General features: G+C 56.3%; 2 protein-coding genes across 2 annotated transcripts in view; one reads left to right on the top strand and one right to left on the bottom strand.

The window, feature by feature from the left end:
• The first annotated feature begins 140 nt into the window (after positions 1-140).
• Positions 141-19,041, top strand: CDAN1 (codanin 1). The gene is made up of 28 exons (XM_038740894.1): positions 141-233; positions 2,538-2,848; positions 3,925-4,128; positions 4,296-4,465; positions 4,625-4,738; positions 5,176-5,254; positions 5,628-5,748; positions 5,869-5,978; positions 7,229-7,318; positions 8,306-8,381; positions 8,606-8,817; positions 9,513-9,630; positions 9,737-9,883; positions 9,986-10,152; positions 10,529-10,616; positions 11,184-11,273; positions 11,396-11,450; positions 11,622-11,755; positions 11,868-11,971; positions 12,427-12,573; positions 13,033-13,096; positions 13,339-13,417; positions 13,605-13,753; positions 15,695-15,802; positions 15,913-15,976; positions 16,212-16,378; positions 16,683-16,790; positions 17,061-19,041. The coding sequence occupies exons 1-28, from the start codon at positions 141-143 to the stop codon at positions 17,184-17,186; spliced, it is 3,495 nt and encodes a 1,164-aa protein (XP_038596822.1). The 3' UTR covers positions 17,187-19,041.
• A 986-nt stretch (positions 19,042-20,027) lies between these two features.
• STARD9 (StAR related lipid transfer domain containing 9) overlaps positions 20,028-27,980 on the bottom strand; it is a 108,511-nt gene continuing 100,558 nt past the window's right edge. The window contains 12 exon segments of the mRNA XM_038740893.1: positions 20,028-20,129; positions 21,506-21,638; positions 21,773-21,918; positions 22,097-22,220; positions 22,222-22,294; positions 22,425-22,491; positions 22,799-22,912; positions 23,253-23,366; positions 25,863-25,915; positions 25,918-25,993; positions 27,033-27,216; positions 27,492-27,683. Coding sequence (XP_038596821.1) covers positions 20,028-20,129; positions 21,506-21,638; positions 21,773-21,918; positions 22,097-22,220; positions 22,222-22,294; positions 22,425-22,491; positions 22,799-22,912; positions 23,253-23,366; positions 25,863-25,915; positions 25,918-25,993; positions 27,033-27,216; positions 27,492-27,683 — 1,378 coding nt within the window.

The following is a 27,980-nucleotide window of genomic DNA, read 5'->3' as shown; positions in this document are numbered from 1 at the left end:
CCATCTGCGCCTGCGCCTTGGCCGGCCCCGTGGCGCGCGCGCGCGCGCTCCCCCCCCTCCCCACCTCCCCCCGTCTGCGCCTGCGCCTGGGCCGGCCCCGCGTCGCGCGCGCCTGTGCCTGCGCCTGCGCGCGCGCGGGCATGGCGGCGGTTTTGGAGCTGGTGCTGGCCGGGGAGGTGACGGCCGAGGCGGCCGTGCGCTGGCTGGTCGCCCACCGCCGGGAGCCCCCTCAGGTAACCCTAACCCTCTCCACACTTAGCCAGCGCTTACTTACCGCCTGCCCACCACCGTTCTGAGCGCTGGGGGGAGGGGGGATGCCAGGCGATCAGGTTGCCCCACACGGGGGCCCCCAGTCTTCATCCCCATTTGACAGGTGAGGTCACTGAGGCCCAGAGAAGCGAAGCGACTCGCCCAGAGTCACCCAGCTGACAAGCGGCGGAGCCCGGATTCGAACCCACCACCTCTGGCTCCCAAGCCTGTGCTCGATCCACGGAGCCACGCTGATTGATTGTATATGACGAGTGAAGGAAGGAAGGAAGGAATGAGTGAATAATAATAATAATGATGGCATTTATTAAGCGCTTACTATGTGCAAAGCACTGTCCTAAGCGCTGGGGAGGTTACAAGGTGATCAGGTTGTCCCATGGGGGGCTCACAGTCTTCTGATGACTTGACACCTGTCCACATGTTTAGTTGTCTGTCTCCCCCTTCTAGACTGTGAGCCCGTTGTTGTGTAGGGACTGTCTCTATATGCTGCCAACTTGTACTTCCCTAGCGCTTAGTACAGTGCTCTGCACACAGCAAGCACTCGATAAATACGATTGAATGAATGAATCCCCATTTTACAGGTGAGGTCACTGAGGCCCAGAGAAGTGACATGACTTGCCCAAAGTCATACAGCTGACAAGTGGCGGAGCTGGGATTAGAACCCACGACCTCTGGCTCCTAAGCCTGTGCTCAATCCACTGAGCCACGCTGCTTGTATATGATGAATGAATGATTGAATGAAGGAATGAATAAATGAGTGCGGGGGGGGAGGGGCAGAGGTCCTTCCCTGCTGCCCAGCTTCTCTTTCATTCATTCCTTCATTCAATCATTCAGTCGCATTTGTTGAGTGCTTACTGTGTGCAGAGCACTGGTCTAAGTGCTTGGGAAGTACAAGGCGGCAACATATAGAGACGGTCCCTAATAATAATAATGGCATTTATTAAGTGCTTACTCTGTGCGAAGCACCGTTCTAAGCACTGACAACGGGCTCACAGTCTAGAAGAGGGGAGACAAACAACAAAGCAAAACATGGAGACAGGCAGCAATGCCATCAGAATAGGGAAATAAACTGATTCGCTCATTCAGTCGTATTTATTGAGCTATTCCCGTGTGCCGAGCACCAGACTGAGCGCTTGGGAAGTACAAGTCTGCCACAGAGACGATAGTAATGATAATGTCGGTACTTGTTAAGCACCGACTATGTGCCAAGCACTGGGGGAGATACAAGGTGATCAGGTTGTCCCACGGGGGGCTCGCAGTCTTCATCCCCATTTGACAGATGAGGTCACTGAGGCACAGAGGAGTGAAGCGACTTGCCCAAGGTCACCCAGCGGACAAGCGGCGGAGCCGGGATTAGAACCCATGTCCTCCGACCCCCAAGCCCTGGCTCTTGCCACTGAGCCACGCTGCTTCTCAATTCCTACCCAGCAATGGGCTCACAGTCTAGAAGGGGGAGACAGACAACAAAACCACGTAGACAGGTGTCAATACCATCAGAATAAATAAAATTATAGCTATATACACATCTACACAATGTGTGTATATCTACACACAATGTATGTATATCTACATGTAGATACATACATTTGTACCTGTATCTATGTAAACGTAGACATATGTGCACATCTGTACGCATTATGTATCTGTATACATATGTATATAGATGTATATGTATTTGTATATGTATATCCATGTATACTATGTGTACCCATGTCTTCTAGACTCTGCAGCGTGGCTCAGTGGAAAAGAGCACCAGCTTTGGAGTCTGAGGTCATGGGTTCAAATCCCGGCTCCACCACTTGTCAGCTGTGTGACTTTGGGCAAGTCACTTCACTTCTCTGGGCCTCAGTGACCTCATCTGTCAAATGGGGATTGAGACTGCGAGCCCCCCGTGGGACCACCTGATCACCTTGTAACCTCCCCAGCGCTTAGAACGGTGCTTTGCACGTAGTGAGCGCTTAATAAATGCCATCATTAATTAATTAATTAATATGTATCTGTACACATAAGCGAGTAGCTGTACATGTATATCCATATATCTGTATATGTATCTATGTCTTTTAGCCTAGTCTTCTATTCTGCGAGCCTGTTGTTGGGCAGGGACCATCTCTATATGTTGGCGATTTGTACTTCCCAAGCGCTTAGTACAGTGCTCTGTGCACACAGCGCTCAATAAATACGATTGAATGAATAAATGCGTAGACATATGTACAGGCATCTGTGTGCGTATATACACTTACACACAATAAGAGCCGCGTTTGTCTTCCTAGGATGCCCCCCAGGAGGCCAGCCCGCTTGACCCGCTGCGCCCACTGCGTAGGGAGTTCGTGCCCTTCCTGCTCAACTTCCTGCGGGACCAGAGCAGCCGCATCCTGCCGCCTCAGGGACCCCCGACCCCGGCCAAGACCCCCGCCCCTGCCGTCATCCCCGCCACCCCACCGCCCCGCCGCGGGGGCCGCAGGCGGGGGCCGGGTGCGCCGCATGGGGCGGGCAGCCCGGGACCCCCGCCCGCCCAGGCCCCCAACCTCGACAACCTGGACGAGTTCCCGCCCATGGGCTCAGCGCCCCCCGTGACCCCGGGGTGAGTGCCCACCCTGGCCGAGGAGCCGGCAGGAGGGCACCCCAAACCTGCTGCCATCTAGTAATTATAATGATGGCATTTATTAAGCGCTTACTACGTGCAAAGCACTGTTCTAAGCGCTGGGGAGGCTACGGGGTGATCAGGTTGTCCCACGGTGGGGCTCACAGTCTTCATCCCCATTTTCCAGATGAGGTCACTGAGGCCCAGAGAAGTGAAGTGGCTTGCCCAGAGTCACACAGCTGACAGTTGGCGGAGCTGGGATTTGAACCCCTGACCTCTGACTCCAAAGCCCGGGCTCTTTCCACTGAGCCACGCTGCTTCTCTAAAGTATTCATTCATTCATTCAAGGCACACCGGATTGGACCCAGCCAAATGGGGTTCACAGTCCCAATCCCCATTTTACAGATGAGGGAACTGAGACCCCGAGAAGCGAAGTGACTTGCCCGGAGTCACACAGCAGACAAGTGGCGGAGCCGGGATATGAAACCATGACCTTCTGCTTTCCCGGCCCAGGCTCTATACACTGCACCATGCTGCTTCTCGTCATGCTTATTAATTACTGTATTTGTTAAGCGGTTACTGTGTGCCGGGCACTGTTCTAAGCGCTGGGGTAGCTACCCAAGAAGTTAAGTGGTTTGCCCACAAGTGACAGAGCCGGGATTAGAACCCACATCCTTTGACTCCCAAGCCCGGGCTCTTTCCACTAAGCCACGCTGCTTCTCTCAGCTAGGTAACTGTACTGCCCGTATCGCAGATAAGGAAACGGAGGGAGGGCCCCCGAGCCTCTGGGAATTTAGGGGACTTTCCCACAGCAGGTGTGTGACAGAGCTGGAATTCGAATCCCGGGCTTCCGACTGCCAGGCCTGTGCCCTCTTGGCTGGGCCCTGCTGCTCTCTGAGGGCGGGGTGCGGGTTTCGGGGGGCGGAGGTGGGACTGAGATGCTTAGCGTTGTCCAGAACCTCGGAGCTGCCCACAGAGGGACGAGTGGGGGTCAGCGGAGGTGGACGTTGGGATCGGGGGTCGGGAGGCGCTGGGATCCTCGCTAGCCAAAGGATTCCCGCGGCCGCTGTCAGCAGGACGAAACCGTCCCGCCGGATCAATCCTACCCGAGTGAGTGTGGAGCGACCGCTCTCCAAGCCCAAGACCTGCTTCACGTCACCCCCGATCAGCCAGAGCCCCAGGCTCACGCCTCCCACTCCGGACCCTCGCGCCTGGGGGCCTGGCTTCTCTCCAGGCTGCAGCAGCTTAGAGGAGGAGCGGGAGATGCTCAGGAAGGAGCGGTATGGCAAGGTCGGGCCCCGGGGGTTAGCCCGGGAGCTGACTCGCGGTCTTCCCAGGGATGCGGTGGGGCCCGGGGACGCGGTGACGGCTCGACAGAGAACGGGGGCTCTGGAGGGGAGGAAAGGGGGAGGATGCCTGGCTCAGCCCTTCCCCTAAATCCTCTCAGGTCTAAGCAACTGCAGCAGTCGCCCTCCCCTGCAGGCCCCGTGCTGGAACCTGGTCCTTCTGCCCCCAGCTGGAACGGGGGCATCCCGGAAGAGCCAGCTGACCCCACCAGGGTTTCCGGCCGGCAGCAGCTGGAATTGGTAGCCCTGGTCTACTCGTCCTGCATTGCTGGTGAGAGAGACAGAGAGAGGAGAGAAGGGAGAGAGAGAGAGGGTGCGTGTGTGTGGCCCCGTCCGTCCAGTGGATGGCTGAGGAGTGGGGAAGGAATTGAAGGGTCAGAGACTGAACTGTAGTTCTTCCAATTGCTCACATCTGCTCCCCTCACTTCAGAGAACCTGGTTCCCAGCCTGTTCTTGGAGCTGTTCTTCGTCCTGCAGCTACTTACCGCCCGAGGGACGGTGGATGTCGAAGAGGACAGACTCGATTCCAGCCCTGGGGTTCTAGGTGAGCGGAAACCTGAGCTCTGCCGGCGTCCGTACCTTGGCTGGACAGCGTGGGCACAGCGAGAAACAGCTTGGCCTGGCGGAAAAGATAAGAACCTGGGTGTCAGAAGGCCCTGGGTGCTAACCTTAGCTCCGCTACTCGTCCGCCATGTCGCCTTGGGCAAGGCATTTCACTTCTCCACCCCTCAGTTCCCTCATCTGTAAAATGGGGATGAAGGCTTTGAGCCGAATGTGGGACTTGCAGAGTGTATCTTCGCAGTGCTTGGCACATAATATGTGCTTCCCTAACGCTATTGATTTTATTATTGGTATTATTGTTGCTGTTATGGTTACTATTTGGAATACGCAGTCCCAGCTCCGTGACTGTCCGGGATTCTGGGGAAGAGGGGACACTTCAGGGAATGGGGAGCTGGGCTGAAATCTCGTCTTCCTCCCTAGGTGCTCTGGAGGGGCCACTCTTCCGGAGCATCCACGACTGCGTGTTCTTTGCCGTTCAGGTTCTGGAGCACCAGTTCCGGTGAGTTCCTTCTCTGGGATCTCCTGGGCCCTCCTCCTCCTTCCACCCCTCAGGACAGGGCTCAGGGATGTCAGCTCCTCACCAGGAGGATCGAACTTGGCATTCATCCCATGTAGTGGTCACCGTTCCCCGGGTGCCCTTTGGATGTGCCATGAACGATTCCCTCTGCTTCAGCTTCCGCTCTTTGTGACCTGCTGCCCACGTCCCTGCTCCGTGCCCCCCCGCTTTCCTCATTCCGTCTGCCTTTTGGGTTCCCATCCCAGGGTCGCTACCCTGTTTCCCTGGCCCGACCCACGTCCTCAGGATTTCCGGCGGGTCTCTTTGTCTGCCTTCTAAACTCCGGGACTCTCTCCGGCCCCCTCCGCTCTTCCAGGGTCCTTTCCTACCTGGACAAAGGGACGTTGAAGCTGCTGGCTGAGAACGAGCGGCTTCTCCGCTTCTCCCCAGCTCTGCAGGGCCGACTTCGGGCTGCTTTTGAGGACAGCACCGCCAAGGTAGTACCACCTGGGCACCACCACCGCTATAAAGACGGTGCCGTTTACTTGGTGGTGGGGGGACGGCGGCTCCCCAGCTTGGATGGGTCCCCGCTCCTCCAGCCCCTGTTCCTTCACCAGGTGTCCCTGCTGATGCCACCCTCCGCCCACGCCGTCTCCTTTCAGCCGGAAACTGACAACCGAGCCAACTTCCCTAATGATCGGGCTTTCCATACTTTCAAGAAGCAGAGGTGACCCGAGTAGCAGGGATGGGTGTCGGGGGATAGAGGGGTAGGAGCCCAGTCTACTCTGGAGGCACTTAAACTAAAGCCTTAGTGTATGGACAGAACCCAAAGTGTCCCTAGCCGTATCCAAGCACAGTCCTCATAGGGTACGTGTGGAAGGAACCAGAAAAGTAATCAACAGCATTCACATCCTCACAGCCACGACAGTGTGTCTTAAGTGTGTACTCTGTGCTGAACTCTGGCCTAAGGAGTGAGGTGGACCAGATTGGGCTCACAGGGCTCAGAGGGGAGGAAGGAAGGAAAGTGAACACGGAGAAGATTAGAGGCTTGCCCTGGAACAGACAGAAGGCAAGCGATGGAGCTGAGTTAAATCCCGGGTCCCTTTAGCTCCCAGTTCTGTGCTCTTTTCTTCCAAAGTGCAGCAATCAAATTCGAGAATTCGAGATAAACATTTATTTATTTTACTTGTACATATCTATTCTATTTATTTTATGTTGTTAATATGTTTGTTTTTGTTCTCTGTCTCCCCCTTCTAGACTGTGAGCCCACTGTTGGGTAGGGACTGTCTCTATATGTTGCCAACTTGTACTTTCCAAGCGCTTAGTACAGTGCTCTGCACACAGTAAGCGCTCAATAAATACGATTGATTGAGAATTCAGTGCCCAATAAGTCCATCCAGAGTGTATCCTGAGCTGTAGGCCACTGGACCATCCAGAGGGTGTGGGTTAGGAGAAAGGATTGACGTGATTTAGGACAGACTGGAAGGTTTATTGTGTACTCCTATGGAGCCGTGCTTCGTGCTGAATCAATTGTAGTGCAGAGTACTGTATTAAGCACTTGGGAGAGCACAGCACAACAAATTTAGCAGACGTGTTCCCCGCCCAAAATGAGCTTACGGTCTCTATAAAATAAGTTCTGGATGTATTTAAAGGGCCGGTCTGTTAACGTAGCGTGTGCTGCAGTGTGGGACGTTACGTGAAGGGTTACGGTGGATTTGGTTGGGTGCCAGCGCTTAGGTGGTCTGTGATTTCTTATTTTTCTGAATCGATTATCAGCCAATGGGAGATTTCTCGCGGACAGGTGTGCGACCGACAGGGGACTGGTGGAGGCTGGGAGTTTCAGCATCCTGGGCTAGACGAGCTAGCTCCCTTACCTCTTGGGATCGGGGAGATGACGGGAGGCCTGAAGCAGGTCGTTGGCTTTCAAAGGGTGGCCTCTGCCCAAACTTGATGGACTCTTGGGGTGTCTCTTCTCAGGGATGTGTTTTATGAGGTGCTTCGGGAGTGGGAGGACCGGCATAAGGAACCTGGCTGGGATTTTGAGAGAGGCCTGGGCAGCAGGATCAGGTAAGGGGCTCCTCCAGGGTCTCCTGGAGGTGACTCGGGGAGAGGGGAGGAGCTTTTGGTCCTAGTTTTGGGCCTGTCTTCTCAGGCCCTGCTGAGACCATGAGATAGAGGGGGCAGTGGGTCACAGCAGCCGGGCCGGAGAGCTTGTTCTTTCCTGTATTTTCAGGGGGCATGCAGGGTCATTCCTGTTCATCGGGAGCTGCTTCGGGCCTCTCGGGTACCAGGCTCCGCAACAGGGCGTCTCTCGCACCTCCCGGCTTAGTGGGAGGGGACTGGAGGGGAGGACTTGGCCTTTGGAATTGGAGTGGATCTAAAGAGCCAGTTTGCATTTTGCCCAGTCATTTCAAAAATCCCCCTACCCATGCGTCTTTCCCTTCTGCGCCCAATCCATTGCCATGGCTGGTACTTACTCAGAACGCCCTGTGGCATGGCCCCTAAAGGGCAAGAGGCTGCTCTCTCCCTTTCCTTCGTCACTCATCAGCTTCTCTCCCTTTTCCCCCACCCCTCTAGTTGCCTCTGTAGGAGGACCAGGCCGAGGCCACTGAGAAAATACTGCTACTACTGCTACTAATAATAATACTAGTAATGTTGATATTAAGTGCTTACTATGTGCCAAGCACTGTCACTCATCTAGGAGGAGCAGGCCGAGACCATTGAGGAAAGATAATACTGCTACTACTACTGCTAATAATAATACTAATAATGTTGGTATTTGTTAAGCGCTTACTATGTGCAAGCACTATCCTAAGCACTGAGGTAGATTCAGGGTAATCAGGTTGTCCCACGTGGGGCTCACAGTCTTCATCCTCATTTTCCAGATGAGGTAATTGAGGCCCAGAGAAGTGAAGTGACTTGCCCAAGGTCACACAGCCGCTAAGTGGCAGAGCGGGGATTAGAACCCACCACCTCTGACTCCCAAGCCCGGGCTCTCCTCCTCCCACCTCACTTATTCCGCCTTCCCCTTCTTCCCCCGCTTTTCACCCCCAGGACCATGATGGTTCAACTCTCTGCCGCTTCCGGCCACAGCCACTTTGCTCGGCTCTTCCAGAAGCAGCTCCTGCAGGTGACGACTTTCTATTTTGGGAAAGTGGCGGGATGCTAGAAAGCCCCCGGTGACTGGAGAGGGAAGGGTTCGGGGGAGCGTGGAGGAGGAGCCAAGGAGTTGCGAGGGACAGCCGCCAGGAAACAGTGGTTTTTCCACAGGGTAGGGAGCGGCCCATGTGGGCCATGTCTTAAGTCTCCGTGATAGGTCGCTGACCCCTGTGCCTGCTCTCCCCTCCCGACCAGATGTGCCAGTGCCCAGGAGGGTCTGGGGGAACCGCCTGGGGCAAGGCACCCGATCCCGATGTGCTGAGCGTATTGGGAGCCGACAAGCTGGGGCGATTGCGTCAACTGCAGGAGCGCCTGGTGGCCCCACAGAGTGGGGGAGGGCCCTGCCCGCCTCCCACCTTCCCTGGATGCCAAGCCTTTTTCCGGGACTTCATCCTGAGCGCCAGCAAGTGAGTACCACCTGGTGACGTGAGGGAGAAGCTCCTCTGGGATTCCTGTCCATTAGGGCCTACGGCTTCCTTCCCGTCCCCGTCCTCTCCCCTCAAAAAGAGCAGAACGTACCAGGGGAAGAGAGACGACTCCCAGCCTGAGCCTGGGGCTTGGGAGGGTTGCTTCTCGAGCACCGAGGGACGCCAAAGGGACTGGCCCTGGTCTAAAAGTTATGGCACCCGTGCCACTGGGTTTTAGTGTCCTTGAGGCCCTGGGGCAGACAGAGTCGGTCAGTAGTACCCGAGTACAGACCACTGTATTCAGCGCTTGCGAGAGCACCGTAGCGGTAGAAGCAGTCCCGGCCCTCCAGGAGTTTACCAGCTAGCCGGGGAGACAAACACAAAATGATCTGCAGCCAGGAGGGACAAGAGCCTGGAAAGAGATACAAGTGGTTTAAGAGCAGAGCCTGGAAACCGGCTGGTTACGTAAGCGGGGTGTTGGAATAACATCCCCTGGGGAAGAGGAAATTCGTCGGGGGAGTGGCATTTTGGGAAGCCTTTGGCCAGCTGTGGTCTGGTGGGTTTGAATGAGGTGAGAGGACTTAGCCGCTCTCCTCCACACAGAGTTGCCTCCCCGTCTCTCTCCTGTCGCCTGCACGTTTCCTTCTCCCCATGGAAACGACGCTTCTCATTCCCCAGAGTCTCTGTCTTGGCAGCTTTCAGTTTAACCAGCACCTTGTGGACAGCCTGAGCCTGCAAATCCGAGAACTGAACGACCTGACCCTTCCCCACCACGGGCCCACCGAGGAAGGGGAAGCAGACGTGGATCGGCAGGTGGGAGCGGCGGGCGGGTTTCACCATCGCGCTTCGGGAGGACGCACCTTGGGTCCTCCGTCGCAGGTTTCGTGCCGGGGTTTCTTGAGTCCCTTCCCTTTGGCAGGATGAGCGGAGGCAGTTTGCCGCAGTGCTCCTGAGTTTGCGGCTCCTGGCCAAATTCCTGGGCTTCGTGGTGTTCTTGCCCTACCGGGGTCCCGAACCGCCCCCTACCCGTGAGGTGCAGGATTCAGCTCTGGCCCTCAGGAGCCAGGTGAGCAGGTCAGGGGAGTGGGCTGTCGCGAAGCAGTGGGGCCCTGGTCTATCGGTCCCTTACCCTCAATCTTGATTTGGGCTTCTCCCCACGCCCTGCTAGACGCCACCAGCTCTGGATGTGCTGACGTTGCTACGGCAGGGACTGCAGACCCGCCGCGCGGTGCTGACAGTTCCCTGGTTGGCCGAGTTCCTTTCCCTGGCTGACCATATTGCCCCCCTGCTGGAATATTACCGGACCGTCTTTGTCCTCCTGCTGCAGTTGCACCGGCAAGTAGGGGGATCTGCCTTTCTGGGAGGGATCGCTTCACGGGGAGAGTTTGGGAGGCTGGGGATGCCGGGAAGGGTCCCTTGTCCAGCCATCCTGGGCAGCCGGCTCGCCGGGAGGGATGTTGGCTCCCCTCCCCACCCCTGCTTTGCTCCGGTCTCGGGAGCGGTCCTTGGCTGGTGGCTCTCCACTTTCGCCGAGGATGGGTCAGGCTCTATGCCCAGGATGCCCAGCGGGGCTGGGTGTCGGTTCTTCTGCCACCAGCCCTGCTCTACTCCTCACCCTCCTTCGCCCGCCTCCCCGTCCCCACCCCCCAAACTTCTGCCAAGGCGTCCCGCCCTGATGTAACTTCTCCCCGCCTTGCCCTGCTCCACTTAGGCGCCTCATCCTGACAGACGAGGCCACCGGGGAGATGAGCGTCCTGAACAAGTTGCTACTCCTCGCCGTGCTGGGCTGGCTTTTCCAGGTTGGGTCGGAGGTCACAGAAGGGGGGGCCGGGGAGGGGATCGTGCCCAAGGAATTGGGAGTCATGGGGCGGGGGTGGATTTGGGGGTGACCGACTCTCCCGAGCTGTGTGGGCGTTGTTGTTGCCAAGAAGGAGGTGGCAGAGCCCCCGGGGCTCGGAGAAGTTGGACGAAAGAGCTGAGAGCAGGGCTGCATGTCCACATTTTGTTCATTCATTCAGTAGTATTTTTTGAGCACTTACTGTGTGCAGAGCGCTGTACTAGGCGCTTGGGAAGTACAAGTTGGCAACATCTAGAGACGGTCCCTACCCAACAACGGGCTCACAGTCTAGAAGGGGGAGACAGACAACAAAACAAAACGTGTGGACAGGTGTCAAGTCATCAGAATAAATAGAAGGAAATCTAGATGCACGTCGTCTGTCTCCGCCTTCTAGACTGTAAGCCCGTTGTTGGGTAGGGACCGTCTCCATGTGTTGCCAATTTGTACTTCACAAGCGCTTAGTACAGTGCTCTGCACACAATAACTGCTCAATAAATAGGATTGAATGAATGAATCTGGCACTTTCCAGGTTCCCACGGTGCCAGAGGACTTGTTCTTCCTGGAGGAGGCCAAACCCCAGGCTGGGGAGTTGGACTCATTGCCCTCGGCACAAGGGCTGGTGAGCGGCGGGGCATGGATCAAGGAGCGGGAGGGGGCAGAGCCTAAGGGAGGGCCCCGGGGGCCAGGGCCATGACAGGAGAGTTGCCCCGTACCCCTGACCCTCTCCATTTCTGGTCCCAGGACACGATGCCGGTAGTCGATCAGCAGCTTCTCTACACTTGCTGCCCTTTCCTTGGTGAGTGTTCCTTCCCACCGTCTCACTGGCACACGGCGATGATAAGGGTGGCATCTGTTACTGTGTGCCAGGCAACGAGCTCATGTGGTGGGGTGGGGTGGGCGGGACGGGACCGAGATCTAGGCTCGCGGCCCCCGCTGGCCCGGCCGACCGGCGTCGTCTCCGTCCCAGGGGAGCTCCGGAAGCTGCTGGCCTCCTGGGTGTCGGGCAGCAGCGGGCGCAGCAATGGCTTCATGAGAAAGATCACCCCCACCACGGCTGAAAATCTGGGTTCTCTGCGCCCCCAGACCTACCAGGGAGTGCAGGTGACGGGGGGGCGCCGGGGGAGGCACATGGGCGGTGGGACGGAGCCCGGAGGGGGCAGGCGTCTGATCCGTGCTCCCACCGCCCCGCTTCTCTCCGCCCGCCCACCCGCAGGCTGAGCTGGCCCAGGCTTTCTTCCACAACCAGCCGCCCTCCCTGCGGAGGACCGTGGAGTTCGTGGCCGAGAGAGTCGGATCCAATTGTGTCAAGCACATCAAGTGAGCGGCCTTCCCAGACTGAGCCCCCTTTTTCCTCTCCTCCTCCCCATCCCCCCCGCCCTACCTCCTTCTCCTCCCCACAGCACCTGTATATATGTTTGTACAGATTTTTTCTCTATTTATTTTACTTGTGCATATTTACTATTCTATTTATTTTGTTAATGATGTGCATTTAGCTTTAATTCTATTTGTTCTGACGATGACACCTATCCACATGTTTTGTTTTGATGTCCGTCTCCCCCTTCTAGACTGTGAGCCCGTTTTCAGGTAGGTACTGTCTCTATACGTTGCCGACTTGTACTTCCCAAGCGCTTAGTCCAGTGCTCTGCACACAATAAGCGCTCAGTAAATACAATTGAATGAATGAGTGTGGGCATGATAGCGGCCCGCCCTTTCCTTTGGACCGGAGCAAGTTTCTAAGGCAGGCGTCCCCTCTGCCCCCTGTTGTCTCACAGGGCCACACTGGTGGCAGAGTTGGTGAGACGGGCAGAATCGCTGCTGCGGGAGCAGATACAGGAGGCGGAAGATTCGGCGCAGCTGCTGGAAGTCGTGTGTGGCCAGCTCTGCCCCGAGGGGATGCAAGCTCTGGCCCTGGGACGCAAGTAAGAGAGCTCTTCCCCTGCCATCGGACGGTCCCCCTGCCGTACGCTGGAGCCCTGTTGGCCCGGGAGCTCTGGGCTCGGGGACCCTGGTTCCTCCCAGCTGCCCCCACTGTCTCCTCCTTTCCTGTCACGTAGAGTTAGAAGAAGATGAGATTCAGAGGGTCGGCCCGGGCAGCGTATAGTTTGTCTCTTGTCTCTCCTTTCTCGGCAGCCACGAGGCTGACTGGAGGCCTTAGCAAGTGAGGGCTTTCAGATGGGAGGCAGGGTAGGGGTGGGCCCTTTCCCGTGAGCTCCCCTCTCCGGTTCTCTTCATCCAGCAGCCCGAAACGAGGACAGGGCAGCTGCCTTTCAATGTCCAGGATCCAGTCTGTGATTTCCGATCGCCAGCCGCCTAAATCCCGGAACCTGGGTGCCTGAAACCATCCCTCCCTTCCCCTCCCTCATCTGTCCCCTCTCCAGGTTCTGTCTGCAGAAGGGCCCTCAGGCCATTCGGGTGTTGCTCCCGGAGGAGACCTCTGCAGCCGTACGTACGGAGCCCGAGAGCTCTGACCCCCACGCATCAACCTGCTGGGGGTGGGGGAGCTGAGTGGCCAGATCACCCGTCGGTCACTGTGTGGGCAGGTCCAGAAGGAGAAGACCACGTTCCCCTGTGGCATTCCACAGTCCCCAAACCCACCTTCCCCAGGGCCCCTCTTTCCTTACGCCCCCCAAACTCCCCATCCCTAGGGCTTCTTCCCCCAGCTCTGAAGGCCCCACGTGTCTTAGGTCTTACACAGCGCAGAGGACATTGCAGTGGAGTTGGCAACAGAGAAGGCCTGCGCCTGGCTGTCGGCCAACATCACAGGTAGAGGACTAGGGGCTCGGGACGGGCAGCGGTGCAATCAGGGGACGTAGGGAGGTAGATTGAGGTTCCTGGGAAAGCTAAGGAAGAATCCGGGAGGAGGGATGGGAGGGAGGGAGTTCTGGTCAGTCATCCGTCTTTCCCCTCCCCTCCTCTTTCTCCTTCACACTCTTATCTCCCCTCTCTGCAGCACTGATCCGCAGGGAGGTAAAGGCCGCCGTCGGCCGGATGCTGAGAGCCCAGAGCCAAACCACTGCCACCCAGAGAGAGCAGGGGGGCTGCTCCTGCGCTTGTGAGAACCAGGCTCCCCTCCCCTCCCACCTCATCTCCGAGATCAAAGTACACGGCTTTCCCCCCTCATCCCCGCAGCTTCCCCCGTCAACCCTGGCGCCTCCCTGTTACCTCCTGCTACTGGGCTCCCAGTACTCTTTCCCTTTGAGTTTCCCAGTTTTCCCTTCTAGGCCCTGTTAGTGGCAAGGGACCCCCTTGGTTTGGTCAGCGCCGTCTTGGGCTGGAGTTCCCCCGGGGATTGATTCCTTCCCTTCGGCAGTAGACTTTGGAGATCCACACTGGTCCCAAGAACTCAACTTGGTTCTAGATGCCTTCGTCTCTCGGCCCTTCCCATCTTCTCTGCCTCCTGGGGTTCAGACCTCCTTTGTGGGCGTATGAGACCCCCCCCCCCCCCCCCAGCACAGAACAGAAATCCAAACCCCTCAGTAGCTCAGAATTGACCCAGACCTCCGTGATATCTGGGCTGTGGAAGACCCAGGCCTGCTGTTAGCCTTATGGGGTCTCTGTCAATCCCTCTAGACTTTTCCCGTCCATCAGCAGAGCCTCGGTTCTGGCTCGAATTGGGTAGTTTTGGACTCGAGAGTAAATAGAAAATCAGGCCAGTCTGCCTTAGGTGCATCCCTGGTGCGGGGCTTTGTTCTCAGAGTTGCTGCCCAAGAAGACTTAGTTGCATTCTGCCAGTCGGGCCTGGGTGTCTAGCTTGGGCAACAGACTGTAGAGGAGGCTTGTGAAGAGCAGGCCGAGCAAGGAGCTGCTGTAGCTCTTTGGAGCGATGGATTGGAATCCGAAATGTTTCGTGTGCCTAAGGGGTGAATCTGTTTGAATTGGCATTTAATACAGTTAAAAAGAGTCAGTCAGTGGCTTCAAGCTGAGCAGGAAGGTAGTGCCCTAGCACTTGGTGAGGAGTGGGCTAAACGTGTGAGGCTCGCCTCCGGTTCAGTTTCACTCACCGTGGGAGAGAATTCTTCCAGAGGTGCTGAAACACCAAAGACCCGAGGAAGGACGGCGAAGGAGAGCAGAGGAAGCCAGCGGGTTTCCCCCGTCCCAGTGCTCCTAGGACCAGTTACTCTCCATCCCACCCTGTCCTCCAAGCGCTTTTCAATTCTTGTGATTATGGGAGAAGTCTCATCCTGCTGATTCAGGAAGCCCTGGGGATTTGTTGGGGTAGGAGGGCCAAGAGCAGAAGCGTTTCTGGTGCCATCTTTCCCGCCAGCTTCAGGGTGTGGAGGCTGAGCAGGGTGGCTTTGAAAGCTGCTGACATGCTTCAAACCATGGACCGGGCTCTGAGCCTGCCCTGGGGGCCCAGAAGAAGCCAGCATTTCCAGCTCACTTCCTGTGGAAAGTGGAGCTGTTCAAGGGCAGCCATCAATCGGTGGTATTTACTCAGTGCTTTCCACGCGGAGAGCTCTATGCTAGGTGCTTAGAACAGTGCTTAGCACACAGTAAGCACTTAACGAATGCCGTCATCATTACAGCACAAGAGAGGTGGAGGGTCAGTTGGGTTGAAGAGCCGCGGGTTCGAGCTCTGGGATTTGTAGAGGCGAGAAGGTTGAGGTGAAATCAAGTTCCGTCCTCCCCTTAAATCAGAGCAGAAGCAGCTAGATTTTGCAACAGCGAGTGAAGGATTTAGCTTGCACCTAGGAGGGTTTGGAGATAGGAAGAGGTTGCCGTGGGGGAGGTGATCTTCCCTGGAGAAGTTCGTAACAGCCAGAGGGACCTAGATTGGCCTCGTTTTGAAGAAGGTGACGATGGAGGTCCTTGACTCACCCTAATCCCTCAACTCCCTTAGTTTCCCCCCTCTCGCTTCTTGAACACGTGCTCAACTCGGGCCCAGAGAACCAGAGTCAGCCAAAGACCCAAGGGACGCCCCTACCCCCGGCATGGGTTTCTCCCCTGCCCTAGGCCAAAGCCATCAGGAGAGTCATCGGGGCTCTCCTTGTTCTTTGGGCACTCCCTCCCTTGCTTCAATTGGCTCCTCTCTTCCTTCAGGATGTGCTCTCTCTGGCCGTAGGACCCCGCGATCCAGGGGAAGAGATTTCCTTCGATCATCTGGAAGGACTCCTAGGACAGCTGAGCCAGACTCTGCAGTGCCGCCAGGTGAGGGGGATTGGTGTTCCGGGTCCGTTGGATTCATCCGTCTTGCGACTCAGTGGACCGGGGACTGAAGGAGCCGGTGGTGAAATCCGTGGTCTTGGCTCTCTCCTCAGTTCCTCTGCCCGACCTCTGAGCAACAGCTGGCCAGGTGTTCTGTGGAGTTGGCCTCATTCCTCGGTAAGCCCTTTCTTTTAAGCCCCCGATTTTCTCAACGGCATCCCCAGGCCGGCCCCCATCCCGTCACTCCCAGGACCATCCCGCCCTGTCTTCCGAGGGCCGTAAGCGCTTCTCAGCTCTCCTGTTATTATGGGAAGAAGTCTCATCCCGTGGGCCCAGAGGAAGCTCTGGGGACTCATTGGAGGCAGGAGGGACATCCGCGGTGGTCACCTGGACACCTTCCACCTACCCACAGTTGCTTTCCGAATCCCAACCCGGCCGAGAATGGATGTGGGAGCATCCCGGGGACTTCTGCAGAAGCTGCTTTTCATCTGGAACAAGGATTTCCAGGTGCCCGTCCCCTTACAGTCGCTGCTCAGCTCAAGAAGTGTAGGGCTCCTCGTGGAGGCCCAGCCCCGACAGGTGAGTCAGGTCGCCGAACTGAGGGGCGTGAGGACTTGGGACGGCCTGCTCCTCCTCCTGTCAGTCCGTCCCAGCTCCTGTTAGCTCCACTTCCTCCTCTAGCCTCTAGTGAAAGCTGCCACTCTTCTCCTGTGGCAGGAGGAATTCTGGAATTCCCCTGGAATTCAGTCCTGGAATGGGCCCTCACCCTGCTGTGTCCCAAGCAGTCAAAGCAGACATATGGCAGAGCCGGGATCAGGAGCCATGTGTTTCCGACTCCCGGGCCCGTGCTCTATCCACCAAGGCACGCTGTCTCTCTCTGCAGTGGGACTTGCTTCTGTTCCTGCTGCGAGAGCTGGTAGAACAAGGCCTGATGGGGAGGAAAGAAGTAGAGATCTTCCTGAGCGACCTCCACAAGGCCTCCTGGCCTCGGGTAAGGAATCCCAGTTCCATCCCTATTGAGGTGGGAATTACTTGGGCTCCGACTGTTCGCCCCAAGCTCCCCGTCCTGGGGCAGATGGTGAGATCTGAGTTCCCATCCGGGAGCCAACAAGCCCCGGGACAGGTGGGTTACATTGGGGAGATGCGAGGAGGAGGAGGAGGGAAGGTTCCCCAGAGTCCTGGTGGGTTCCCGATGCCAAGAAAATTGTTTCGTTGGAGCCCCCGTTTCTCTTGACTGTCCTTGCGTTCTTCCTCATCCCAGGACTTCTCCGAGGAGCTGGCCAAGCTGTGCTGCCTGTTTCTGGCCGAGCCTCCCGCCCTGGGACCCCGGCTGAGGCCCTGTGAACTGGTGGCGGCTCCTCATGGGACGGTGCTGGCCCAGAGTTAGAGCCAAGTGGCCGGCTCTGGCCTGAGCCCGTTTCCTGAGCTCTGAGCCTCCGAAGGAGCCGGGAGACCGGCGCCGCTGCAGGAGGAAGGAGCGTCCACGCTCCAAATCGCAAGCCGTGCAATAGAGTGGATCCGTTTCGAGACGGAGTCAGCCAGGACGCGTCGCCATCCGCCAAGGGAAGGGACGGAGCTGCTTTTATGCCCGTGGCTCCTTTTTTTTAACGGGAGTGTGAGGGGGGAGGGGGGACTTCAAGTGGTGACCTTGTGTTGGGCCCGTGATTTGGAGAGGACCAACCTGCTGCCCTCCAGGGTCACCCATGGATTTCGTGTTTTTAGGAAATGGGAAGACAATCGTCTTCCGGCTCATTTTTAATGGAGAATGGAGAGGGCTAAATCCAGTGTGCTGGGAGTCCGGATTTCCTCCCAGCTGGGACTGGGCCAGTTTGCTCCTGGCACAGGGGGAGCCCATGCCTCCCTACCCTGCCAACCAGTTGCAAGGAGGTCGAGAGGTGCCAATATCCCTCCCCGGAGCCAAAGCCAGAGCCGTCCTGGCCCACAGGAGGGTCAGGTTTATGCCCTGGAACTCTGAAGAGGAGCATTCTGGATTGGATGGGGCCGTGGGAACTTTTTTAAAAAAATAAAATACCTCTTTCTGTTTGCCAAGGACCCGCCGTGTAGGATCGTTGCTTCCGGGGCCTCCCCTTTGCCAAGCAGAGGTCTCCTCAAAGCCTGGTTGAGGAATGGCACCTTTCTCAGCTCCTGACCTGGCATGCTGCCCGCTTTATCCTTGCCCTTTGTGGAGGAGAATCTTGGAGCAGGAAACACCCCACTTCCTGGGCCCAGCCTCTGAGCAGGAGAGAATCTGTTACTCTTATGTCCGGCGTCTTGCTCTGGTTGTCTTTTCGCATGGGGATCCGAAGGAGGTTCCTTGCTTGGCCTGAGGTTGCTCGAAGGAGAAAGGGGGGTCTTTTGGGGCCCGGGGAGAGGGTTACATAGCCATGGTGTCGGTCTCTTCGACTCCCAGCCTCGTTTCTTGATTCTGTCTGCCTCCTCCTACTCTCCGAACCCAGGGCAAGTATATTGTTCTTTCAGGGAGAGCAGCCTAAAGACAGAGGGAAAGGTTCCAACCCCGGACTTCTCAGGTGAGAAGGAAGAGGAGCTAGAGGGCAGGTTGTGGAAGAGGGGTGAGCCCCCGGGCCGTGGGAGAATGAAGTCAGGAGCTTGGGCTGGATCTACAAGGGAGAATGGACGATTTACTTATGGCAGGTAAGCCACTGGGCGGGCCTGAGTTCATGGTGAGCGGCAGGCCAAAATATTTCTTTTTAGCACAGGAGCGAGTGGGCCCCAAGCCAGCGTTGACGGCGGAGGCCAGCCCTGCTTGGCTCTGGAAGGGAAGTCTGCCGAGACGGGGACACCCCGTTGGGAAACGCCTCCGGCTCAGCCCCGGGCGGGCTCAGGAACCAAGCGTGAGCATCCCCTTCCCATCCCACTGGCAATCCCCATAAAGGAAGAATCTGCGGCGCTGGGGAGAAAAGGCCCTGATTGAAGAGTTTTACTACCAATTGGGATTGCATATCTTTTTATTACAAATGTATCCAAAAATAGTCTAAAATAAATTTTTTTTTTTAACTCCTTTGGTCGGTAATAAATAATAACCAGGCACCCAAAACTGCAAAAACTTGTAGAAAAATCACATTTTTGACGTTTTGTCCAGTACAAAGTAGGCCTGGAGCCCTAGGGTATAGGCAGAGCGTGAGGTACCTGGGCCGAACAGGAGACCAGAGTCTTCTCACTGCCCCTCTGCTGACCTGCCCCGTGTCCTGGGAATAAGGCTGAGGCTGCAGTGGAAAATAATCCAGGGCTTCGTGTTGGCCTGGGACTGGTAGTTGAGGGTAGTTATGGACTCCCGAAGTCCACCCTCTTGGTTCCCAACCTCAGGCAGCAGCTTGGGTCCCTGCTGCCTGCTGGGAAAGATGGGCTTATGATCCAGGGGTTACAACGGGAAAAGTAGGGATTAGGGAGAGAACCTGGCTAGGAGGAGCCCAGGATTGTGGGTCTGCCATAAAGTGTGTCTAGATAATCGGCCTGGGCTAATGCCATTCCAAGTACGAAAGCCAGAGCCTCAATCCTGGCCGACAGCCAAGGCCGAGGGGATAGAGCCCGGGCTTTGGAGTCAGAGGTTGTGGGTTCAAATCCTGGCTCCGCTACTTGTCAGCTGTGTGACTTTGGGCAAGTCACTTAACTTCTCTGCGCCTCAGTTACCTCATCTGTAAAATGGGGATGAAGACTGTGAGCCCCCAGTGGGACAACCCGATCACCTGGTAACCTCCCCAGCTCTTTGAACAGTGCTTTGCACATAGCAAGTGCTTAATAAATGCCATCATTATTATTATTATCTCCCCAATTCCGGCCCTGCCCCCCATCCCAACCATTCAGGCCTCCACACTTTCCACTTTGAGGCTCAAGGCCAGAGTCCTGACTCCTACCAGAGCATACGGATGTCTGGCCAAATAACGCACAACAGCTTGGGAAGCGCACGGCTTCTCCGAGAAAGAAAAGAAGTCATTCCCAACCAACTTCCCAGCAGCACCCCCTAGTCACGGCCACCCTCTCTATCCATCCCGGGGGTCGGGAGCGAACACAGATGCTCACTCAGTCCCGCTCTTCACCCCAACGCGGGCCTCCAGTCTACTCTAAGCATGTTCTGCGCGCATTCAGGCTCAGCAGGAGGGACAGGACAAGGGGGCGATGAGGGCGGCGCGTTTATTGGCTTCTGCCGCCCCTCACAGCCTGCGCCCGCGAAGCTGCTTTAGGTTCTGGCTCTTGCCATCGGGGCTGGGCCCTAGCCTAGGAGAAAGGCACCCAGACTGGCTATCACGAGTAGCTGGCACTTGGCAAAGGAGCCCCGCAGCTGGGTGGGAAGGCCTGGGGCACCCAGTTCCACCTGGAACAAGAGCAGAAAGGGAAGATCAGCCTTTGGGCAAGGAGCCCGAGGAGGGGCACGATTTGGGGATAGACTGAGGCACACAATGCTTAACAAACACCACACTTATACGTGCCTGGAGGAGTACAGCAGAATGAATTAAGTAGCCGTGATCTTGGCCCTGAAGGAGTTTACAGTCTAGCAGGGAAGGGACACGTTAAAATAAATTACAGGCAACAGGAGCAAGGGAATAAGATGTGGGCTGACAGAAGCAAAGTCAACAAACTGGGTAACAAACGCCATGCTTGTTCTAAGTGGCTGGAGGAGTACAGCAGAATAAATTAAGTAGCCGTGATCTTGGCCCTTAAGGAGTTTACAGTCTAGCAGGGAAGGGACACGTTAAAATAAATTACAGGCAACAGGAGCAAGGGAATAAGATGTGGGCTGAAAGAAGCAAAGTCAACAAACTGGGTAACAAATGCCACACTTGTTCTAAGTGCCTGGAGGAGTACAGTAGAATGAATTAAGTAGACGTGATCTTGGCCCTTAAGGAGTTTACAGTCTAGCAGGGAAGGGACACGTTAAATTACAGGCAGCAAGAGAATAAGATGTGGGCTGAGAGAAGCAAAATCAACAAACTGGGATGTAATGGGCTAAGGGAAGATAAGCAGAGGGCAGAGACCCAGATAATAATAATAATAATTTTGGTATCTGTTAAGTGCTTACTATGTGCAAAGCACCATTCTAAGCGCTGGGGAGGATACAGGTAATCCAGTTGTCCCATGTGGCGCTCACACTCTGAATCCCCATTTTCCAGATGAGGTCACTGGGGCCCAGAGAAGTGAAGCAACTTGCCCAAAGTCACCCAGCTGAGAAGTGGCGGAGCCAGGATGCGGATCCGTGACCTCCGACTCCCAAGCCCAGGTTCTTTCCACTGAGCCACCCTGCTTAGTGCCCCTCCCTGGATGCCACCATTCTCTCCCTGCCCCAGTGATAGACTCTGGTCACTGGCTCCCCACAGCTCAGCCCTAAGTCCCTAGGATCACTCCGACCCAACGTTCCAGGTTTGGCTGGCACTTAGGCAGTGTCCCATGGATAAAAAAGCAGCGTGGCTCAGTGGAAAGAGCCTGGGCTTTGGAGTCAGAGGTCATGGGCCCAAATCCCGGCTCCGCTGAGTGACTTTGGGCAAGTCACTTCACCTCTCTGGATCTCAGTGACCTCATCTGTAAAATGGGGATGAAGACTGAGCCCCCCCATGGGACAACCCAATCACCTTGTAACCTCCCCAGCGCTTAGACCAGTGCTTTGCACCTAGTAACGCTTAATAAATGCCATCATTATTATTAGAAAGAACGTCCATGTCAGTTCTTCCCCTGAGGCCCTTGAAGAAGACTCGCCTGGGTCAAGAGAAAGACTCTGGTGACGTCCGTTCCGTCCACAGTATTGGGCTGCGGGAGCCAAGCGCTGGGTAGAATCTCTCCCTGTACCTGGTCTCGGCGGGGCCGAGGCAGCGAGGGGTCATAGACTGAGCTGCCACCATGGAGAGGGATCCTTGGGGAGAGCGGGGCAGTCCCGGGGGCCGACAGAACAGTGATGGCTCCAGCTCTAGGCAGCCCCCCATTCAACGGCTCAGGAGCCCCGCCCTCGTCCCGGTTCCTTCCCGCCCAGATGGGGTTACCTCTCTGGCCTCCACACTGATGCAGCAGAAGTCCTGGGGCCGCTTCCGGGAGCATCGGGACGTGCTGCTCATCAAGTACCCTGCAGGGGAAGGAGAAGAGGACACTGGCCCGGATTCCAGGCTCCCCTCACTCTCTTCCGCACTTCCCTCCACAGCGTCAGCGGTTTCCAGCACCTGGGCCGTCGCAGGAGAGGCAGGCTGGCTCCAGGGCCCCACCAAGGAACCATCACGGCTGCCCTTCCCATCCCTCTGGTCCGTGATCCCCGTCTCTCCAAACTCGGCTACTGCCGCACGACTTAGCCGTCCAGACTCCCACCCCATCGCCCCTGGGCTCACCCAACCAGATGGAGCTGGTCACTCTGTGGTGGAGCTGGATGGCCTTGTCGTAGAGGGGCTGCAGGGTGGGGTCTCTCACTGCTGTCCACACACAGGGACCCCAAGAAGCTGTGCTGGGTGGAGGAAGGGAACGCCTTGTAGTAAAGCAGCATCTCCTGCTCCTCACACTGATTATCTGGGGAAGGCCGGCAGGGCCCCGAGGGAAGAAGAGTTCAGTTGGGGCTCTGGAGCCAGGTTGGGGGCGTCAGGGGACAGATTGGGTTTCCCCAGGGAGCCGCGGGGAGGGGAGCCGGTCGGAACTCACCCCCAGCTTGCCGCGACCCGGCCGCTGAAGAGGTTGGGGAGGTGGTTTGAGCAGGAAGCCATCACCTGGGAAGAAAGACAAGCCCCCGATTTCATTCCCGGGCCGGCCGGTGGCCAGAGCCCGGGCTTGGGAGTCAGAGGCTGGGGGTCCTAATCCCAGCTTTGCCACGTGTCCACTGGGTGACCTTGGGCAAGTCACTTCTCCGTGCCTCGGTTACCTCATCTGGAAAATGGGGATGAAGACTGGGAGCCCCCCTGTGGGACAACCTGATCACCTTGTATCCACCCCGGCGCTTAAAAATGTGCTTGGCACATAGTAACAAATGCCATCACTGTTATTATTAGTAAGGGCTGGGGTGGTGACTCCACTCACTTCTGCCATCACGCTGGCCAAGATGTGTCGGGTCAGTTCCTGGTAGAGGGGACTGGGGCTGGACTGCCCAGGGAGGGAAGTCCAGCAGCTGGGGGGCAGGACTGAGACTTGGCTCTGAGATGGAAGAAGCAGCACGGCTCAGTGGAAAGAGCCCAGGCTTTGGAGTCAGAAGTCATGGGTTCCAATCCCGGCTCAGCCACTTGTCAGCCATGTGACTTTAGGCTAGTCACTTCACTTCTCTGGGCCTCAGTTCCCTCATCTGGAAAATGGGGATGAAGACTGTGCGCCCTCTGTGGGGCGACCTGATCATCTTGTAACCACCCTAGTGCTTAGAATAGTGCTTTGCACAGAGTAAGCGCTTAATAAATGCCATCATCAATGGCCAGAAACAGGACCGGATGGCGGCCCAGCAGCCTGTCCCTTCCCCCACTCCGCCCCGCAGACCTGCACTCACCCGAGGCCGGGGTGCCCCAGCAGGCCTAGGCCCATGGCGGTGGCTCTGCCTCCCCTCCGGGCAGTCCCTCGTGATATCCAGATCCCCGTGCAGTCCCGAGAGGGGTTCCCAGGGCTGGAGGCAGGGCAGGGATCGGGGACGGAGGGGAGTCACAACCTAATGGAGGAGCAGGGCTAATGATGGCAGCTAGAACTCAGCCACCATCTAAACTACCACGACCGTGACCGGTGGGGATAGCTCAGAGGAGCAGGGGAGGGGGAGGGAGAGGTCTGGGGAGGCTGGGCAAAATGGAAGAACCGACCTGCCAGGCGGCTTGGAGAGAGTGGAGGGTCTAGGGCAGATAGGGGAAGCAGACAGCAGGAATGGGACTAGGTTGGTAGGAATCCCGGAAGGCAGGGGACTATCCCAAGCCAATTACTTGGTGTCGGGCAGACGGGACAGATGGCTGGAGGGGAGAGCCAGGATTGGTCCAGCACTGGGAATGGAGGAGGAGTAGATGATCTGGGCACTGAGAAAGAATCAGCTGGGTTTGGGGGCAGCCCCTGGAGTCAATCCCCCGTTGAATGGTAGTCCCAAGAGCTTAGTACAGTGCTCTGCGCATATAGAGCATTCGCTAAATACCGTTGCTGGAAAAAGCAGGAAGGAGGAGACTCAGGAGGGACCCAGGCAGGGGAATGAGACAGGATTAGAGAGATCCGACAGCCAGCCCTTAAGCCTCGCGGACCCCCACTGATCCGCTTTTCCGGCTATTTGGCAGCCCACTCCATCTTCTCACCGATGCTTCCTGGCCTGGGGCCTTTGGTTAATGTCCTTCACCCTCTATCCCTCTTCTGAGAGCTCTGCTCCTGCCTTCCCCCAGGACCAGGGCAGCCCCGTTCTCGTCACTCTCCCTGCTCCTCTGGGGGTCACATCTGCCCTCAGGCTCCAGTACTGTGTGGGTACAGCATTCCCTAATCCCTCTCACAGCAATCCGTTCCGGTCCACCTAAGGGAGGTCTCCGACTGTACCTAAAACCAACAGGGCAGCCCACATCATGGTTTCCCTGGCCTTTGGAGAAAGATGGAGATGGGGGATGGACGAATTCACTGTTGGCAGTAAAAGCGGCTCTCGTGGCCTTGTCTGCTGCCACTTAAAGTAAGGGAAAAGCATTCCTTTTACAACATAGTAGTTACATTCTTTTGTTATTGTGCGGAACTGCTTTAAAAGTAAATGAAGGATTAGAGCGAGGGTGGCTTGATAACTGAAACACAGTAAGCACCCAATAAAGAGCACTGATTGATAAGCAATTCATGGCCTCATTATGGTCACTTTTTCATTCATATATTCTCTTTCCCTTTTCTCTCCCACCTCCTTCTCTCCTCCCTCTTCCACTGTCCTCCACCCCAGTGGCTCTTCCCCTCCCCCTTTCCCCTCCACCATCTAGGTCTGGTGGGAAACAAATTCATAAGCTTAGCACACCTTAGCCTAAGACGGGCTTCCAGATGGCTGGGATGACCACAATCGGAGAGGTAAGTGTGCAGTGTTTAATCTGTACCTAGGTGCCAAATCAATGGGGGCCATAGGACTGGCCTTCCCTGAGCCCCAACTGTATCCCTCTCAGCTGTCCAGGCAGGATCCTCAGCCTCCTTCCTTGGGTCTCTATGAGCCCTCCCTGTAGGGGCTGGAACTGGGTTCAATCTGATTCACTTGTATCTACGGAGCATTGGATGCTTTGAGTAAGCATTTAATAAATGAAACAGCGAGAAGCAACGTGGCTCAGTGGAAAGAGCCCGGGCTTGGGAGCCAGAGATTATGGGTTCTAATCCTAGCTCTGCCACTTGTCAGCTGTGTGACTTTGGACAAGTCACTTCACTTCTCTGGGTCTCAGTTACCTCATCTGTAAAATGGGGATGATGATTGTGAGCCCCCCCCCGTTGGACAACCTGATCAACTTGTAACCTCCCCAGTGCTTAGAACAGTGCTTCACACATAGTAAGCGCTTAATAAATGCCATCATTATTATTATTAATAAATACCACAAGGAGGATCTAAGTGGGGCTGGAAAGACCCCCCAGACCAAGTCTGTCCTGTTGGTGTTTGAAGTCTGTCTCCTCATCTAGAGAAGAAGTGTGGCTCAGCAGAAAGAGCCCGGGCTTGGGAGCCAGAGGTCGTGGGTTCTAATCCCAGTTCTGCCACTTGTCAGCTGTATGACTTTGGGCAAGTCACTTCACTTCTCTGGGCCTCAGTGACCTCATCTGGAAAATGGGGATGAAGACTGTGAGCCCCCCCATGGGACAACCTGATCACCTTGTAACCTCCCCAGCGCTTAGAACAGTGCTTTGCACAGAGTAAGCACTTAATAAAGGCCATCGTTATTATTATTAATAAATACCACAAGGAGGAGCTGAGTGGGGCTGGAAAGACCCCCAGATCGAGTCTGTCCTGTCGGCGTTTGAAGTCCGTCTCCTCATTTAGAAACCTATGTTCCTTTCATACCTGTGCACCTAACACAACTGCTCAACAGATGACCTACAGTAGACTGGCTCCATCTCCTTTGACCTTCTTCCCCCAGTCCCTCACCCTGACCTGGACCAAGCTACCACCCCCAGCCTTCAACCACTTTAAGCTCACCTGGCTTTCTGGTGGGGGGCGAGGGCCGGACCAGGCCGCGCTGCTGCTGTCGGGGGGCTGGAAGAGAGGGTGGGGATGGAGCCACTGTGCGGGGAGCTGGAACTGACCAGGATATACTGCTTGGCCTCCTCCTAGGAAAAGTCAGCATCAACTACAGCCCCCTAAGCCCCTTGGTCCCACCGAGCCAGAGACAGGCAGACCCATCCATGCGTGTCGCCACAGTGCACTAGTCGGAACGGCTGAGCCCCAGCCACTCACTTCCATGCCCTTCCTGAGCCAAGATCTACACCCAACCACTTCCTCGCGGTTCTTGGGCCTAGACTGTAAGCTCATTGTGGGCACAGAATAGGTCTCCATGTCATTGGACTTTCCCAGGGGCTTAGTACAGTGCTTTGCACACAGTAAGCACTGAATGAATGAAGCAGCCTGGCTCAGTGGAAAGAGCCCGGGCTTTGGAGTCAGAAGTCGTGGGTTCAAATCGCGGCTCTGCCACTTTCATTCATTCATTCAATCGTATTTATTGAGCGCTTACTGTGTGCAGAGCACTGTACTAAGTGGTTGGGAAGTCCAAGTTGGCAACATATAGAGACGGTCCCTACCCAACAGCGGGCTCACAGTCTAGAAGGGGGAGACAGACAACAAAACAAAACATATTAACAAAATTAAATAAATAAATAAGTAGAGTAATAAATATATACAAACATGTATACATATATACAGGTGCTGAGGGGAGGGGAAGGAGGTAAGGCGGGGGGAATGGAACTTGTCAGCTGTGTGACTTTGGGCAAGTCACTTCACTGCTCTGGGCCTCAGTTACCTCATCTGTAAAATGAGGATGAAGACCGTGAGCCCCCCGTGGGACAACCTGATCACTTTGTAACCTCCCCAGTGCTTAGAACAGTGCTTTGCACATAGTAAGCGCTTAATAAATGCCATTATTATTATTATTATTATTATTATCTGTAAAATAAGGATGAAGACCGTGAGCCCCCCGTGGGACAACATAGTCATTTTGTAACCTCCCCAGCGCTTAGAACAGTGCTTTGCACATAGTAAGCACTTAATAAATGCCATTAGTATTATTATTATTTATGAATAGATCCACCCCCACCCAGTCTTTCGCTGTTCCTGGGCCTAGACTGCCCGTCCCACCCCCACCGACATAAGCACCCTCTGCAGTTGTGAGAAAATCTGCCGGCGGAGACGCCTCTTCTCCTGCTCGGCTCGGGCCTGCAGCCTGGCCCGGGCCTGGGCAATTTCCACCTTGGCCTTCCGCCAGGCCCGGTGGTAATCCTGCAGCAGTGGCTTCATCTCAGACGGGCAGGTGACGGAGCTTGGCTGGGTCTCCTGGAACCTGGTGTGGTGGAAGAAGTAGGGGAGGAGAGGGGACTGACTCCGTCTATGAGGAAATGACCCCCATGACATATCACCTCCCGCTCCCGAGTGAGCTCTCCCCTTCCCTCTTACCCAGTTCCTCCCAGCGAGCCCAGCCAGCTGGCCTCTTCCATGGGACCAAGGAAGGAGGGTGCCCAGCTGGTCCCTGTGATCCCCTTCAGGCCCCTCCGGCCAGGAAATCAACCCCTGCCTGAACTTCCTCCGCCCGACGCCCAGCCGCGAATCCGTCCTTGCCTGGTGGTGGCCACCACGTCCTTTCTCAGTTGCTGCAGGTAATCCCGCCGGTGGCTGGGTAGCTCGGCATCTCGGACCATCCCGTGGGCAGGCTGAAGGCTCAGGTGCTTCTGGGGGCTGAGGGTCTGGGCTCCGGGCCGCCGCAATCGCTCGGTCCGCTCCCTCCGCAGGGTCTCGATAGCCTTTGCGTGCCTGAGCGCAGCATCTTGGAGGTCAGGTTTGCTGACTGCCAAACCTCTTTGGCCCTCAGCCCGGGCACCCAGAGATGATGGGAGAAGCCCTTGGTTCTGATTGGGGGCAGACTCCGAACTCCAGTGCCTGGTGAACAGCTCTAGGGACCACTGCCCCTCCCTCCAACCCTGACCCCAGGAAGCCCACTCAGATCTGCACTCCACTGCCCGTAACGTAGGGAACTGAGGATTCAGGTCCCCCTCCGCTCCACTTCTACCCTGACAGAGCTAGGGCTGGCCCTGGATAGACACAAGGGGT

The sequence above is a fragment of the Tachyglossus aculeatus genome (assembly GCF_015852505.1).
Source record: "Tachyglossus aculeatus isolate mTacAcu1 chromosome 12 unlocalized genomic scaffold, mTacAcu1.pri SUPER_6_unloc_1, whole genome shotgun sequence".
In the NCBI taxonomy this organism is placed as follows: domain Eukaryota; kingdom Metazoa; phylum Chordata; class Mammalia; order Monotremata; family Tachyglossidae; genus Tachyglossus; species Tachyglossus aculeatus.
Note: the sequence above shows the minus strand (reverse complement) of the source record. Positions and strands in the feature narration are given on the sequence as shown.